Source organism: Dendronephthya gigantea, unplaced genomic scaffold (genome assembly GCF_004324835.1).
Source record: "Dendronephthya gigantea isolate DGI-Jeju-01 unplaced genomic scaffold, DenGig_1.0 000003F, whole genome shotgun sequence".
Taxonomy (NCBI): Eukaryota; Metazoa; Cnidaria; class Anthozoa; order Malacalcyonacea; family Nephtheidae; genus Dendronephthya; species Dendronephthya gigantea.
The window spans coordinates 2223574-2241816 of record NW_021163013.1 but is presented as its reverse complement, the minus strand read 5'-3'; the positions used below and the strand labels follow the sequence as shown (position 1 = coordinate 2241816).

General features: G+C 38.7%; 2 protein-coding genes across 2 annotated transcripts; both read right to left on the bottom strand.

Moving 5' to 3' along the window:
- Nucleotides 1–1297: 1297 nt before the first annotated feature.
- On the bottom strand, nucleotides 1298–16989 carry LOC114539693 (calumenin-A-like). Its single transcript, XM_028560309.1, has 7 exons — nucleotides 16608–16989; nucleotides 6790–6995; nucleotides 3897–4096; nucleotides 3437–3703; nucleotides 2424–2524; nucleotides 1974–2063; nucleotides 1298–1399 (listed from the first exon to the last, which is right to left on the bottom strand). Exons 1-7 carry the CDS (start codon nucleotides 16965–16967, stop codon nucleotides 1298–1300), a joined length of 1326 nt encoding a protein of 441 aa, XP_028416110.1. The 5' UTR covers nucleotides 16968–16989.
- LOC114541051 lies at nucleotides 13645–15468 on the bottom strand. Its single transcript, XM_028561044.1, has 4 exons — nucleotides 14716–15468; nucleotides 14384–14493; nucleotides 14140–14309; nucleotides 13645–14016 (listed from the first exon to the last, which is right to left on the bottom strand). Exons 1-4 carry the CDS (start codon nucleotides 15466–15468, stop codon nucleotides 13823–13825), a joined length of 1227 nt encoding a protein of 408 aa, XP_028416845.1. The 3' UTR covers nucleotides 13645–13822.
- Nucleotides 16990–18243: the final 1254 nt, after the last annotated feature.

Genomic DNA, 18243 nt, shown 5'->3' with positions numbered 1-18243 from the left:
TTGTTTTGACACTGTCATTGACAGTTTGACACAAAGAAAAACTAGCATACTGTTGTCACTGGAGTAAAGGCTGGCATATGGAAACCGAATTGTAACAAATTACCACAAATTACGGCGACAAATTACAACAAATTATGTAGCTAATATAACATGTCACTGTGGTGAGGTATTACAATGTTTCAGTCAACAATGGCATTTTGAATACATTGAATAACTGAGAATTCCCATTTTTACATCGGAGAAAATAACCTGCTCTAGACATTTGCGACTACATTGCAAATTCAATTGACCGAAATTGGCGAAAACAACCAATGTAATAACTTGGAATTTGAACGGTGAGACCAAATCGTCCAGGCTAGCTGAGCCACCATAAAGATAAAATGGGATTATGAGAACCAGGCCTCATGCATGGCCCAGTTTCCATCTGCCAATCAACATTCCAGTTTATTTGCAGATCAGTGATATCGCGTGTACTTTATGTCACAGCCGCTTGGTAGTTGATAGTCAGTGGCGCGGCCAGCCCGACAATTTAGTAATGCTATGGTAATATTTTGGTGTTCATTGACTGCGAAAACAATGAACTTCTAAAGAAATGAATATTGATAATAATGAAAAATTTGCATAGCATGACTAAATCGTCAGGCTGGCTACGCCACTGCTGATAGTTGGTATTCTCATTGGTCGCCATTGATTTTGGCACTTTCGTTGATCACCTTCTCGTGACTTAAATACTGAAAGTCTTAGAAGAATTAAAATTACACGCATAATTATGCCAAATGAAATTATCGATCAAATGCCTGCCTTCATGATTGTCAATTACGAGCAAATACTTTCTTTTCAGGGGTTGCAAAGATCGTAAAGTGGGGGGGGGGGAGATATTCATATATTTACGTTCAGCATTATATAGTTTCTATTGAAATTGATTGTTTTTACTGTCTGCTGACTTGGATATATAAATATCCCCCCCCCCCTCAACCGAACGATATTTCGCCGCCTCTGCTTTTCAAACTCGACTTAAGGAGCGTTTTAAACTTCGCTATTCTTTCTGCATGCACTTTTAAATATTCTATTTGTATATTTAATTTGAACTGCGCTATTCTTTTCATGCACTTTTAAATATTCCATTTATTTATTTAATTTGAACTTCTCTATTCTTTTCATGCACTTTTATATATTCTATTTATATATTTAATTTGAACTTCTCTATTCTTTCCCTATGCACTTTTAAATATTCTATTTATATATTTAATTTAAACTTCGCTATTCTTTCGATGCACTTTTAAATATTCTATTTATATTATAGCTCGTCATGTTCCAGTAACGTGTTCTGTAAATCGGGATAAAACGTCTTGAACTTATCCCAATTTTTGAGTATTTCATCTTGGTTTAAAGATCCATCCTGCAAGAAAACTGTGCAAAATTACACTAATGCAAAAGTATCCAAAGGCTTGTTTATACACGCGAATTTTGCCAGGTATAATTATTGAAATGAGCCATGCCTCTGACGCATGTCAAGCATGGACAGGAGTAAGCTGGGATTGAAATAAACCTCCAAACTACAACTGGATTGGATTGTAAAGGCCCGCCTAGCAATTCTTGTTAACATTAACAGTTAACAGTTATACTCATTAACATTAGTATTCAAGTTTATATTATTAGCATAAAATAGAGAACATTACAGTAATATATAGAGATCATCGGACACGTTGTTTTAACTTTTATAGTCGGCCATTGTTGATAGATACTGTTTGCTTAGCGAGAACAAAAGATACAATTGTTAAATAACTCCATTATTATTTGAAATAAACCAAATAATCTAACAATTCTTGCTGCGATTTTATGTACGATTTTCTTCTTTTGATAGATGTGAACGAGTAATTACTTTGTTATATCAAAAGAGGAAAATCGCCAGTAAAATCGCATCAAAAATCGCAAGTGTAAACGAGCCTTTACATGCCCACTGTCGCCTTCACCTTATTTCTATCTATCTGTTGCATAAAACCATTCGTTTCTATGTCGATCCGCGATGGAAATGATCGGTGAAGCCATTTCTTGACCTCCACCTAAAACGACAAGAGAGTTAAGATTAACTTTGAGAAGTATTTTTGAGGTATTTAGAGACAACGGTTGGATAAAGAACACTAGACTTCAGAAAAAAAATTGTTCTTGCATAGGCATTACGAAGGCAGGATAGTTCCTTTCACCGAATAGTCATTTCTTCAATCGCTCTAAAATTGCCTATTGTTCGGTATAACTTTGAATAAACCTTAGTGTTCTTAAATTAGGGATCGTCCTTAATAATTGTTAGCTCACTGAAAGCTGTGGTTTTATTAATTTCCCAGCATTTACACAACGGTTTGAACTGATGAATCGATAATCAGCAGATATAGCGCAATCCAGTTTTCGTTCACATCTAACCCTACCTTATCTAGGAAACCGTCCTTATTTCTGTCTTTCAAAATCTTGAAATATCGTTCTCTAAAATCAACTTCCTCAACAGCCACGCTTGAAGACACATCAGAACCTTGAAGAAATTTCATTATGAAAACGTCAGTGAATTTCATAGTTTATGGCCTTGCTTGAAGCACATTCATTATCCCTTATTGCGAATGTGTATTTAATTGTCGCTCCAGTTTTTTGACAACGTCCAGCAGGTTGCTTCACAACGCGGTATAAAAACCCCTCATGCATCGGCGAGCACACTGGCCCCGGGCCTATGTCTAACATGGGCGGTAACAATTTTTAAACCATGTGGTATACTCTGTCTCGTTCTTTCGGACGTTCTCTATAAATCCCGCTAACTTAACGAAAGCTGGGTTTTTAGTCAGTTACCAGGTATTTATGGCGGAATTTGTAAATCCCTGTTTTCCATGAAATTCACCCTCGTTGGCATGGTTTTTCAGTATACTTTTGCACTAGGCCACGGCTAAGTTTATGCAATAATGCATTACTGATAGGCGGAAATATTATAATATCGTTCGTATTAAGAAATACGATAGAGAATTGGACTAAAAAACCTGCTCGACATTTTTCCTGTTTGCATGCAATAGCCAAGACAGAAATTAGGGTTGCTCACAATTTTGGAAACTACGCGCATTTCTCCAGAGTTTGTCTTACTTCATCTTGTTTCGGAAGAGCAAAAATGTGTAGATTTGTCACAAAACCTCCTAGGGCTTGACGGTTTGACTCAAAATTAATCATATTAAATGTAATCTTATATTTTATGCTGGTATACTAGGGGCGGATCAAGGGGTGTGCAAAATAAATTACACAACTTCAAGTCAAAACACCTTAATAACTAGTAATTTATCCTGCACACCCCTAGATCCGCCACTGCGGGATACTACTTAAAGCAGAGCAGGTACGTGTAGAACGGAAAGATACTTTATTATTATGGAAACTCTCTCATGTAAAAAGATTTCAGCACATTGCTTACCAAGATATTCATTCAGAGAAACCTTCCCATCTCTGTCGGAGTCCAAGTTTTCGAATGTTTCTTCCACATTGTAATCTTTCATTTCCTCATAATCTTCAGGGTTTTCAAACGCTGCTAATTCATCAAGTGAAAGACTCCCATCTCGATTGAAATCGGCGTACCTCCAACGCTTTTTGACTTGCTCTTTACTTTGTAATATTTGGTCGCGGTTTTCTTGTGTCGGAAGTAAATCTACAAATTTAGCATGTTGTTGGCGGTCAGTCAGACCTTAAACAAAACAATCCTTATACGCGATACCAGGCTTTTTATTCACGTTTTATTTAATTAAAAGTCAGATCACTGCTTCGTACATTTGGATTACTGTATTACATTACATTTTTGTACCACATTTTGTGACGTAGGCCAAAGGCGATTACACTCGCAGCCGACTAGCCGTATATTGAAAAATGGAGAAACATACCTTTGTTGTCAGCATTACCATAGATATATACGAAGTATTCATCCATAGACACTAGTCCATCATTATTACTGTCATATTCAGTAATTCTTTCTTTGGTCATCTTTATTGCGTTATTACTCCTTACACTCGTAACCCAAACTTTTACTTCTTCAGAAGATAAAACTCCGTCTTTATTTTTATCAATCGTAAGGAACAAGTGTCTAAAATTATACACACACTGTATAATTATATAATATTTAGACATATATAAAATAATTGAATTCACAAAACTGAAACGTTTCAATACGATCACTTTTCAAAGTTGACAAGGATTTTTTTATATTTTACATTTGCTGTAAAGGAAGCGTTCCGAAAAAGGTTTGAGAAAGGTTTGCTGGTGTTTTTTGTGAACTTTAATTTTGCCATTAAACTTTATCTTCAGCCAAGGACGGCGCAGGGGGGATCAAATGTTCCATATATTCATGTTAGCAGATAAAAATTTCAATTTCAAAAAGAAACGAATAATGTCGAACGTGAATATATGCACATCACGTCGCCCCCCACTACTTAACAATCTTCCGCCGACCTTGTCAGCATTCATGTCAAATGAATTATAAAACGCACTATGGTGAGGCCAAAAAGAGAAGCTATAACATTTATATACAGATTCCGAGTGGCATACAGTCAATTATAATAACACTATTCAGTTTTTGTTTTCATCCTTGAGTGTACTGGATATCATATGCTGTGTAACTAAACTAAGCAAGATTACTCTAGTGGTTTAAAGGGACTTAATTTCAAATGGTAATATACACAGTACACACTTCAAATTCAAGTCAGGAACAGTTGATGGAAAAATGACTCAACTATCGGTCCTCCGGCAGGAATCGAACCTACGCTTTTCAGGGTTGATTTAGACTAAAGGATTGTTAAATCAAAGTATAATTACACTTGAAAAACTGACACGAACCTTAGATGGGTATCACTAAAATCCTCTGAAATATCGCCCAATATCGCATCATTGAAGTCTTCTGCCGCACCCTGACCAGAAATACACTTTATTACAGAGAATTTGAAGATGACGAGGAAGAGAATAAGTCTGGATATATAACATGAAAACGCAGCCATGCTTGCTTTGTCAGCTCAAATATGATTTTATTTCTATGTCATTTGAATTTTGTATAATTTCTCATAGTGATTGTTATCGCTGTATAGGTGAAGGTAATTAATTGCCGCCTTGGCCTCTGTAAACAAATCAATATTTCCGTTTGGCCACCGAAAAGAACACTTTGCTAAATAATTCCTACATGTATTCATTTTCTATAAGTGAAACGAGTTATATTTAATGATGTCCTATGTACCTCAATTATGAGCATTTATGATTCAATAAAATATGATTTTAATATTTGGAATTATTGATGTTTTATGAAAATATATTCAGAGTTTCCGACAGTACTTTTATTTCAATTATCTTGTGCTAGGAATTTGCAATAAAGTACAGGTAATTGGCAATTATGTTTCATTTGAATAATAATTATAACTTTTATAAGTCTAATCAATTGGATGTATTTTTACTATTAATAGCATACGCAATAACTCTATTTCATTTTGATTGTTAAATTAAAACGGACGAAAAAGTTTCCAATGTCACTTCGCGCAGATTTTTTTTAAACGTCGGGCAATTTTCCGCGTGAAGTTGTAAACGATAAACAAGTTAAAGAAAACATGGAACAACGGTTTGCCCTAACTACAGAAACTCTGATTGGCTTGTTTAGAATTTCAAACTTCTGCTAACTTGAATAATCTCTTTCGCGCTCGACAGGCCGCGAGTATAAAAAATGTTGGCAAAATGGAACGGACGAAATTTAGACCATCTATATTTATAGGGAATCCAAATTTTATCATCCTCAATTTTTTCTCGATTGCATGTGCGTTCAGATTTCGAAGTTCAAACGAGAAGCTAGCTCCGATGTGCTTATCGCTTTACCAAGAGTCATATATGCCGTCTCATCTATTGCATGCATGCCATACAATTAACCGTTATAACATAGAAATTCAATCCAACCTCATCTGCAGCCATCGTCATTTACCTGCCTTTTGCAGGGCCTGGAGACTCTATAGAGTCAGTTTCTAATGCGTTCATAGATTAGTTACGGCAATCCGTATATTCCATGTCCGCGGTTTCTGGAAGGAGAAATGCATGGGGAGAGGAGAAATGAGTCTGCAATTCGAAGATATTTGTATTTCGCGGTATCGGTTGATAGAAAATTTAGATGAACTTAATCATTGCATGGTTGAATTTAAAATGATGAGAAAGTGGCAATGAACAAAACTAGAGTTACCGCGCAGAATTATGAAGATAAATTATTGTAGCCTGTAGATATATTAACGATTTTGTGAAATATGTTAGGTCTAAACTACTATACCACAGAACCACTGCATGGCAGAACATTAACAGGTTCGCATTTTTAGCATATAAAGTCTTTCATTACGATGAAAATTAACCTTGTTCGATCTAATTGCACAAGTTTTGCGAGACCTCGAGCACAGTTTTTTTCGCAACCGGACCTCGCAGCTAGTAACTAACAAAAATCTAACATATGGTTATTAGCTATTTCTTCAAAGACTGTGTGACTGTAAGCTATAAAAATTATGTGGACACAAGACGAGTAAAACTACGAATAATGGCGGAAGTCACATACGTATTAAAAATATATTTAATGAGCAATGTTAACGCGGTCATGCATTTCATTGTTTAAATGCAGTGATATGAAGATACGGTACATTCAACACGATACTGCCATCGTCGTGAAAAGTAGCAATTTGAGCCATCATTTCTTTCACATCAGCTGGATTTAACTCCTCGATTTCATGATGGGATGATGCTTTTATCCAACGCTTCAATATCTCATACGACTTGAAATTAGCTGTTAGAAAGGTCTGGCTTATCACGACTTCACTGAACAGACCAATTTCATGAAATAGCTTTTTCATTTCATCTTTTGTCAAATAATGGATACCAAGTACGTCGGATTGATCAGTTTGTTTAGCGCCTATCTTATCTGTGCACAAAATAACCAGTTTTCCTCCAGATTTCAAAGATTGGTAGGCTTTCTGTATGTGTAACAGTGCACCTATTGTGATGAGATAATGTGACAGTGCACTATTGTAATTAGATAAAGTAACAGTGCACTATTGTAATTAGAAATATGAGAGTCTTGAGCACATGTATATAGGGAGCACGAGGATGAAATAAAAGACACTTAGAAACTGGATCGAACGTGTGTGTGTCTCAGACAGCTCGGCCCGTTACAATTTGGTGAGCAGCGGTGCGATTTAAAGAACGGTTTATAGAGATGTCTACAGCAATTCTTCCCTCGAAGTTTGAGCGGGGAGATTTAACAATTTGGCTGCGCGAATTTGATGCTTGCGCTGAGGCAAATGGGTGGAACGCAGATGCGAAAATCAAGAAATTCCCAGCTTTTCTCCGGGGCGAAGCAGCGAGCCATTTTTACGCACTGGACGAGGAAGCTCGTGAAACATATGACGCTGTTACGAAAGCCCTAAAAGAGACCATGTGTCCTGCGGCGTGTAAAGAAGTGTACTTCGCCGAGTTCGAAGCGAGACTTTTAAAGCCAGGCGAGGACCCGACGGTGTACAAGTGGGAGTTGGAGCAAATTTTATCGAAAGCTCAACCAGATATTGATGCCGGAGCGAAAACCGCGTTGTTAACGAGGCAGTTCATGAAAGGTTTACCCAAAAACATTCGAATGAAGTTGCTAGAGAGTGACCCTACGCCAGATCTGAAAAAAATGGTGTCATTTGTTCAACGGTACAGGGCAATTCAGGAATTTAACGACCAAGGGAATGTGACGCAGAGTGCTGGTGTGGCAAGCGAAAAGAGTGGTGAAGAAATGACCAAATTGGTGGCGCTGGTGTCCGACATCGCCGTACGACAAAAGAATCTGGAGGAGAAGTTATCGCGGAATAAACGAGATGATCTATCGGCGCAAACGAAAGATCGAAGCAACAGAAAATGTTTTGTCTGCAAGAAAATGGGCCACATCGCCAGGGACTGTTGGCACAATCCACAACAGCAAAGCCAGACGTTTGATTCCACAAACAGATGTTATGAATGCCAGGGATACGGACATTTTGCCAAAGACTGTGCGAATCGTTTAAACTCCCAGCGGGCGATACGATAAGTGGGATCAAAGATCGCCCTGGGGTAAGTTTTAATACCTTCAATGTTTCATTATCCACACAACCATATGTTAAATGTTTTGTAAATAATGTTGAAGTTCATGCACTTATTGACACTGGTTCCATGAGAACATTTATAAGCCATACTTTACACAGGATTATTGACTTTGATAGTAAATTAATTAACACTACTGTCGCAGAACGTTGCGTATCCATCACCGGCGGTAGTTTAAATATCCTTGGGTGCCTCGACACAAACATAACGTTCCCCAAAAGTAAGCGAGCGTACAAAGGACGTCTTCTTGTTAGCGACAACATCAGTTACGACTGTGTGTTGGGGTGGGACTTCCTCGAAGCAAATAGGTTGAGTCTACAGGGGGATATTCGCAGTGGGTCTAGCCCCTATTACTTAACGGGGTCTCACGGGCGGACTGAAGTTCTTTTATCACCCCTTTCCAATGGTGGACTGATATCTGGAGTGACTGAGGCAAGTGGTGACCCTTCTGGCGAAACGCCCAAAACATGCGTGGAGAACGATTCAACTTTCCTTATCCAGTCTCGTATGAAAGCCGAAATTGCCGTAGTTTTAGACCAAAATGTTGTCGTGCCCGCGAGATCTGAGATGATTGTAGAGGGTAGATTAGTAAAATCAGCACAGACAGAAATAGGCATGATAGCGCCTCTAAAGAGCGAGTCAGGTAACGACATTCATGTGGCACATACAGTAGTCTGCCCGCAAGGTAGAAACATTGTTTTACGAGTCATGAACGCACATAGCGAACCTAGCGAGCTAAAATTCGGTACCAAAATCGCAGCATTTAGCCCTCTAGTCCAATCTCACAGCAAAATAAGTAGCGCAAGCTGTGGTATTAAGGCAAATAACGGAAAGGGCGAAACAAACAAATTTGAAGGTGTTGTAAATTCTAATTTAAATCAGGCCGATAAAAGCTGTGTTCTTGAAGTCCTATCCGAGTTCGAAGATGTGTTTGAGGCTACATTAGGGCACACAAATGTAGTGACACATAACATCGATACAGGTAACTCTAACCCCATTAAACATCGCCCTCGCCGTTTGCCGTACGCGTATCGAGAAGAGGCTGACAGACAAATCAAAGATATGTTAGCACAAGGTATTATAAGTCCTAGTACCAGCCCATGGGCAAGCCCTATTGTGTTAGTTAAAAAGCGGTCAGGGGAACTACGTTTTTGTGTAGATTATCGGAAATTAAACGAAGTAACACTCAACGACTCGCATCCAATTCCAAACATTGCGGACATACTAGATTCTTTGGGCGACGCAACATATTTTTCAACATTAGATCTACGCAGCGGGTACTGGCAAATTAACGTTGACCCCCGTGATCGGCCAAAAACGGCTTTCGTGACAAGCTCGGGTCTGTTTGAGTTTAACCGCATGAGTTTTGGCTTAAAAACGGCTCCGGCAACTTTTCAGCGTGCTATGGAAATAGTCTTAGCAGGTCTCACGTTCGAAATATGTTTATGTTATCTTGATGATGTTATTTGCTTTGGGCGCAACCTTGGCGAACACAATGACAGATTGAGAGCAGTCCTTGACAGGTTTCGGCAGCACAACTTGCGCGTTAAGTTGGAAAAATGTCGGTTTGCGGAAACTAGGGTTGCATTCTTAGGTCATGTCATTTCTAAAGACGGCATCAGCCCTGACCCACAGAAAGTCGAGGCAGTACAGAACATCAGTGCGCCAACATGTATAACAGAGTTGCGTAGTTTTTTAGGACTCGCCAGTTACTATCGCCGCTTTATTGCGAATTTTGCAACAGTCGCCGCGCCTCTAACTAAACTTACAACAAAAGAAGCCGCCAGAACACCTTTTGATTGGTCGAACGAGTGCGAAATATCTTTTAAGGAAATTAAACGTCAGCTCTGTTCCGCACCCTTATTAGCTTACCCAAAATTCGATCGCGAGTTTACTCTTTACACGGACGCATCAGATGTTGGTTTAGGTATTGTACTTGCCCAGCACGATGACAATGGTATAGAAAGAGTCATCGCATACGGCTCTCGCAGTCTGACGCAACGGGAACGCAATTATGCGACCACTGAAAAAGAAGCGTTGGCAATTCATTACGGCACCCAACACTTTCGTCTATACCTCTTAGGGCGCAAATTCAGAATAATTACTGATCATAATGCACTTCGTTGGCTAAATTCCATCGAGCCGAAAGGGCGTTTAGCCAGATGGCTAATGGATTTGCAAGAGTTCGAATTTGTGGTTCAACATCGACCGGGTAAATCGCATTTGAATGCAGATGTCTTATCACGCCTAGTAGCTAAGAAATGCGAGGAAACATGTCAAACTTCCGCTATCCACACGATTCCTTCAATGCTAACTGAATGGAAAGCGACGGCAAAGCGTCTCATAACAGCGCCTGTTATCTATGTGCTTGGGCTCCTTTTCATGCTTTGGGCTAGTTGTGCACGCGCTATCGATTTTATCACATTGCCGCAAAAATGCACTACAAACAAATTACTCAACCCACACGCGCGCGCTTTCCAACCGCAAACACAAGCAACTGAGAATACACCTGTCTTTAGGCATGAAAAAATTAACTCAATTACTGTAAGCCCAACTATAAACCTACATGAAGCACAACGGCAGGACAGCAATATCTCGAAAGTTTTGGAATTTAAGATGCACAAGAAACCACGCCCAGATTTCAAGGAGTGGAGCATTGACCCAGTTCTGAAAAATTTTTGGCATAATTACGATCGCTTATTTATACATAATGGTTTACTAGTACGATCTCGCCACAACCAGTACACATATCCTGATCACGCCATTGTGATTCCACAATCCATAGTGCCTAAGATACTCGACGGTATGCATGATAGTCCGTCGTGCGGTCATCTCGGCTCAGCACGAACCGAACAGCGTATTCGCGAAAGATTTTATTGGGCAAATCTGCGTGCCTCTGTGCAAGCCCATATCCAACATTGCGTATCTTGCCAGCGCCGCAAATCACCTTCGAATCCAGATAAAGCGCCTATGAAAACGATCAGTGTTAGTGAGCCTTTTACATTTTGGGCATTAGATTACATGGGCCCCATATCGGGAGACCGCGAGGGGAATAAATATACTCGTTATCATGGACCATTTTACCAAATGGTGCGAGGCGTTCCCTACGAAAGATCAAAAGGCCTCAACCGTGGCCGACTGTTTAATATCCAAAGTATTCTCGCGTTTTGGACCGCCGCTCGTGCTGCACTCAGACCAAGGGTCAAACTTTGAAAGTATCTTAATGCACGAAATTTGTAACATTATGGGGATAACGAAAACACGAACCACAGCATACCACCCTTCCGGGGATGGCCAAGTGGAGCGACAGAATCGCACGCTACAAGATATGCTTGCGCATTATGTGTCTAACAATGCTGACGATTGGGATGTTTGGCTAGATCCCGTTCTCTTTGCCTATAATACAAGCAAACATGAATCTACTGGGCTCTCCCCGTACGAACTCGTATTCGGAAAAACACCTCTATGGTGGCCCAGAGCTGCCATAGTTGATTTTACTTTTTAACACAATTTTAAAAAATATAATTTATTTTAAAAAAAATTGTTTAAAAATTAAAACAAATTGAAAACATTTTCAAACAAAATAAAACAGGAAAAAAAATAAAAGCCAATCAATTTAAATACTTGACTGGCCCACAGCTGCCATAAGATTTTTTTTTAAAAAAAAATCAAAAATTGGCCCACAGCTGCCATAAGATTTTTTTTGGAAAAATCAAAAATTGGCCCACAGCTGCCATAAGATTTTTTTTTAAATCAAAAATTGGCCCACAGCTGCCATAGACCAGCATGCGCTGCGCAGGGATTAACACATTTATAAACAAAATTACACCAAAATTATAACACATTCACTGGCCAAAATGGCTGCTAAGGACAACGCATGGCATGCATTTAAAGATGAAATGAAGCGAAAACGGCAAAACAAAACGACGAAAGATACTAAACGATTAAAGAAATCCGAGCTGATTGTCCAGAGACTAAGCGCAGAGGTTTCTGGTAAAGCTCAAAAGTTTAGTAGAATTGGACCACGTGAATTTGTGCCCTTTGATCCCGAAGAAGACATGAGCCTGGATAACATCAAGTTAGCGTGTGAAAAACATTTCAATATATCAGGGGATCTTCGCTGTGACGTCCTGGCAGGCGAGCAAGGGCCTTCTTGCAAAACAATGGACCAAGTGCCGAATGTCTCCAAGCTCGTCCATGTTCGCTTCATCAAATGCGATGAAGAGGAAGTATACAATGACATACAAGATACCCAACCTGCCGAGGTCAATCAACCGAGGAAAGTACGCGTCGCTAAAGATGCAGCAAAATCAATGTCATATGCACAGCTTAAAAAGAATCCATCGCCTGTCAAAAGCCAGTGTTTTCCTAAAAGTCTTTCAGTATTAGAAATGTTAAAGATGGGCAAAGTTCTTGACAAGAAAAGCACAACTGTGATCACATTACATTCCTTTAACATTGAATTAATGGCTTGGAACGTAGTTCCCACTACTGTTGAATTTGTTGTTGAAGAAGAGCCACTAGGAATTGGGGCATTCCGTGAGGCACGTAAAGCAACAACCACCCACCCCCAATTTGTCTACTCTAAGTGGGTTGTCAAATACTACCTACCTAAAGCAGAGAAAGATATTGAAGAAGCTAACCAGAGCTTGGAGTCCCACACTAAGAAAACAGTTCAAATGCACATGCTGGCACGAAATTTTGCCATTCAGCTTGAGAAAACAATGGAATCAAGTGTGTATAAAACTCCTCTTAAGTACAATAAGGTATTTTTTGGTGTAACAGATGACAACCAGTATGTCAGTGTTGAAGAATATGTCAGTGGAGACTTTATGAAGTACATAAACAATGATGGCATTTCATGTGTTGAGGAGTCTGATGTTAGCCAAAAAGCAGGCTGCCTGGCTCATTTTTCCTATCAGAAGTCTGACAGGAAATTAATTATTCTCGACATACAAGGATCTGACCACACCCTTTATGATCCAGAAATAGCAACATCTGATCTATTTGATCAGGATTGTGAGATGCTATTTTGCAGTGGTAACTTATCAAAGATTGCAATTACAAACTTTGTGAATGATCATAGTTGTAATAAGTACTGTAAATCTGCTGGTCTAACAGAACTTTAAACACGTCTTGAACACTACAGTTGAACAAATCTTTTTAACTTATCTTGGTTGCTGTTATAGTTAAGACCTGACAATATTTTAAACTTTTGTACTAAGAATATCAGCAGTTGTGTAAATAGTTTTCTGGGTGAAAGCTATATTCATATTTTGTTCAAAGAAAGTGGAATAACTATAGAATACCCCACTATGTAATATGCATTTAAACAAAATGTTTTAATAATGTTCTAATACAGAATGCTTAAAGAAAAATCTCAAAAAAAGAAAAATCTCAGAAAAAGTTATGTCTCAGAAAAAGCTAGTTCACAAATAAGAAGTTATATATTGTAGAGGATGGATAATTAACTTGAATTGATAGTTAAACTTGTGGGGTTTTCTATATATAATTAGGTCAAAAATTGTTTACATATGCTGAGTTTGTTCAGTTGATTTAATGTTAAAAACAGAATATTTCACTTTAACTAAAATAAACTTGTGGTTTGTATAATTCATCTTGTCTCTGATCCTTGCCCTTAACAAATTTTAGATTTTATTCTTTGTTTATGTCACATCAGATGTGTTAATTAACTCTCTTCAGAGTAACGTCTTTTCAGATATAAGAATGCTTTTGCACAATCTGATGATTCAATTTTCTCTGGATATGGTATGATTGTCTCACACTGCTGTCGCATTTCTGGTGAGAGGAAATCATTTTCGAGATCTAATACTCCAGAATGTTGAGCCACTTCAGCTAATTGGTCCTCTGTTACATGAAAACCTGCATCAAAATATAAATTCATGTTATGGATATCTGAACCATTGATCAATGGTATTATTGAAAAGGTACAATCATATATAATGAAAATAATTTGTAGTTGGAAATAATATGATTAATATTTACCACATTCTTCTAGCCCATACTCTTGTGGAAAAGCATGGATGTGATCAGGGATCCCATCAGGTAGCAAGGTGTCTTTCTGGTGTCGGATTCTATGACTATTCCACACAATTTTTTTGAAATCATCAAGTTCACGTTGCACAACAGGGATTAAAATAAATGACAGCAGTTTTCTGAAACCAAAAAGGAAGTTATTTTGAGGACTTTTTCCTTAGCATATATTAGCTAGGTTGTTGTCACTACCTACCTGTGAAGCTCATTATCTGGATCATAGTCACCATCATTCTTCAACATTGACAGTTGCACCTTGAAATATTTCTCCATACGTTCATGCAGTTCCTTCCACCATCGCTCAATCTACATTAGGTGTAAAATATTATTGTTATGTAAAGAGTCCTAGATAAGAAGTTAAACAAACAATATTTTATGTGGAAATTGATGAATTTTTCAAAGAGGTTAAACTGCTTCCATAATGCAACTGTGTGTTATAAAACATTCTCATTTACATGTCTCACTTGTTGTCAGCATTTCCTTTGACCAGGGCTTTGGATATTTTGTTCAAATATAAAGAAACATTACCTGGTTTGATGTGGAAGGCCCATAAAGCACTGTATCATAAGGGGCCATGTCACCATGGTGCTGTCTAAGGAACGAGTGAATAGTTGCCATTATTCCAGTCTCTGTGCCCTTATCAATCCTTATCATGGTGGCAATCCTTTTCTTCTCATAAAGGTACTCTAAATACCACCGTCCAATTCTCTTTGGGTCGGAGTTACTATCCCAAATTCGTAACCATAGGATTTTTCTACTCGCAGTATCAATTGCACCGTAAATGGCTAGGGGGAAAGTACTATTCTGATACCCCATTAATTTGTCGTGGCCATCCATGGAGTGAACAAAATTTGTACCTTTTGTCGTGTAGTTGCCTTTAGGTCTTCTCTCCCATCGTGCATTTGGGTTACGCGCTTCAAGGCCATCGGGGTCAACATCAAACATGACTGCATGCACTAAATTGCGTGGAACCTTTAAATTATAATCCTGTCTTATTTTGTTGTACATCGCTCTGTACCCCAAGAGTTTACCAGGACCGTTAACTTCGTTCTCTACTGCTGCTCTTATCTCTTCAACTGTAACGTTTTTGTCTATGCGTCGAATATCAAAAAAAGCCAAACGTCGATCGAGCGTCCTCAAACTCCATGCGTATTCGCCATGGTCACGGTTCATGAAATCCAATATCTCCTTTCGTGTAAGATTACTTCGAGCATATTTTTCAAGATCTTCCTTCAATGTTTCATCGTCTTTCCAATTATCGTTCCGTATTCTGGCCGCCATATTGCCTGTTTGTCTCGTTCGTACTTGGTGTAATTTTGTTTATAAATGTGTTAATCCCTGCACAGCGCATGCTGGTCTATGGCAGCTGTGGGCCAATTTTTGATTTTTTTAAAAAAAAATCTTATGGCATCTGTGGGCCAATTTTTGATTTTTTTTTAAAAAAAAATCTTATGGCAGCTGTGGGCCAGTCAAGTATTTAAATTGATTGGCTTTTATTTTTTTTCCTGTTTTAGTTTTGTTTGAAAATGTTTTCAATTTGTTTTAATTTTAAAACAATTTTTTTTTAAATAAATTATATTTTTTAAAATTGTGTTAAAAAGTAAAATCACCTATGGCAGCTCTGGGCCACCATACACCTCGCATGCCTCTGGAATTAGAATTCGGTGTAACGACTGGGAATCCAAGCACTCAACCAGAGTACGCACAGAAAGTCCGCAATAACCTTAAGAATGTTAGGCAGCTAGCTAGAGAGCACTTAGACAAGGTAAGGTCAACCAGGTGTTCAAATCACGACAATAAGAACTGGAAGCCGCATGCAGTAGGTCAGACCGTTTGGGTGAAACGCCCAAAGAAAGGTAAGTTCGGTAGGAAGTGGATAGGGCCGTATAAGGTAGTGAAGAGAATGGGGACGACCTATCGAGTTAGCTCGAATGATGGAAAAGTTATGGTAGTTCACCACGACAACCTTAAGACAGGCTATATACCACTGGATAGCGGCCGAATCGTTGCTCCTGGTCGTGAGTCGGGTGATTTCGCAGTGGTTCACGCATTGCCCGAGCACCCCGTGTTACAACCACCTCCCCGTAGGCCTAGAGGTGACCCCCAACGTTATCAACTTCGGCAAAACATACGTCCTCCCGAACGTTATGCTTACGATTAGCTAAATCGTCGACTATGTAAAAATATGTTGTTTTCGGGGACGAAAACTTAAGTGAGGGGAAAATGTAACAGTGCACCTATTGTGATGAGATAATGTGACAGTGCACTATTGTAATTAGATAAAGTAACAGTGCACTATTGTAATTAGAAATATGAGAGTCTTGAGCACATGTATATAGGGAGCACGAGGATGAAATAAAAGACACTTAGAAACTGGATCGAACGTGTGTGTGTCTCAGACAGCTCGGCCCGTTACATATGTACATCTTCTTATGCTCGTGTGGAAACCAGTGAAATGCATTCATTGTTACATGAACGTCATAGTATGGCGAATTATCGTTTGGGAATCCAGTCACACTATCAGCAACATGAAACTGAAGATTATTAACTTTTTGATATTTCTCTTGAGCTATTTTGATTCTCTCAACATCAGGATCAATTCCCACCGTCTGACCACAAGACCCAACAATATCAGCGATGTATTTGGTGATATTTCCCGTACCACAGCCCATATCAAGCACTTTGGCCCCGGGGGAGAGATTCACTTCATCAATAAACTTACAACCAGCTTCGTATTGCGGTTGGTTCAGTTCTTCGTAAGCTTTTGCATCGGATTCCATCGTCTTGGGCAACACAACTGAGTGTTTATATTAGCTGCATGTAACAAGTCGACCAGAAAATCAGGAAGTGTAATAACCGGAAGGCGGAGGCTAAATATTTGCATGGTATAGAATAGGCCAACAATCAGTTTCACGCCATCTTCAGACTAGTATAAAGTTCGCGCTTTTTTAGTGTGTCAAGTCATATACCGCAACGTAACACAAACGTACGATCACCGCGCGGTCTAATGCAGATGACACTGCGAGATCCAGTGGCGTAGCCAGCCTGTCGATTTTTTATGCTATGCAAATCGACACCGCAGAAATTGGTGTTTAAGACGTTTCAACCCGAAAATCTAGTCGCTGGTTCACAATTGTGCATTTCTGTATCGCCCTATCAAAGAGAAACCTTTTGAATATCTTAAAAAAGTTCAATTTTTCTTCTGAATACGCATTCTGCAATCTTTTGACAGCTCATCATACACATCTGACCGCTGTGAAATGGCCATTTTGAGGCTTAAAGTATACACAAGGTTATTAATTCAGACGATTCGTTTTTACCGTGAGCAAGCTTCAAATCTTTTGCGCAAGACATATTTTCTTGAATATTTATAAATCTTTTTCCTCACCAAGTTTGAAGTCTAAGTATCGAGAATTGCGGCTAAGCCTATACCAATTTCCGCGGTGTCATGCAAATCAAGGTTATTCTAAGTAGTCATTTCCTGAGATATTGTTTTGACAGTCATATATATCCCTTTCGCTGGAGGCGTGTGTTTAAAGACCTTTTCAACTTGTATGCAAATTAACCCATTTCAAATCACATGGTCTGAAATAGTTAAGTTTTATTGGCTAATCCATGGTTGCAACATCTCAAATGGGCAAATTTGCATGCAAGCTGAAATTATCTGTTAGTGTAGTTGGTTCTGTGTTTATACTTATGGAGTTTTGAGGAGGTATTTTGCTGTTAGTACTGAAATATTGTTAAAAGAACTTGGTAATTTTTTTTTTAATTATGGTATCGTAATCGGAACGTATAAATCAACTGGTTAGGTAGTCGTTTAAATTACTAACACGTTGGATCGGTATACGTAATATATTTTTGCAGAGACGGTGCGGAATGGGAAGGTTGGAACGACATCAGACAAACTATTTTCTTTTGAACATCATCGCATTTATAATTAGATTTGATTAAATTAGATTTGCGCTGATAAATTATTAGCGGTGGATAAGTAAACCTGGTTCGCTCTTGTCCAAAGATTTGGGGATCCATTGTATTGCATGTTTTCCGACAGACAAA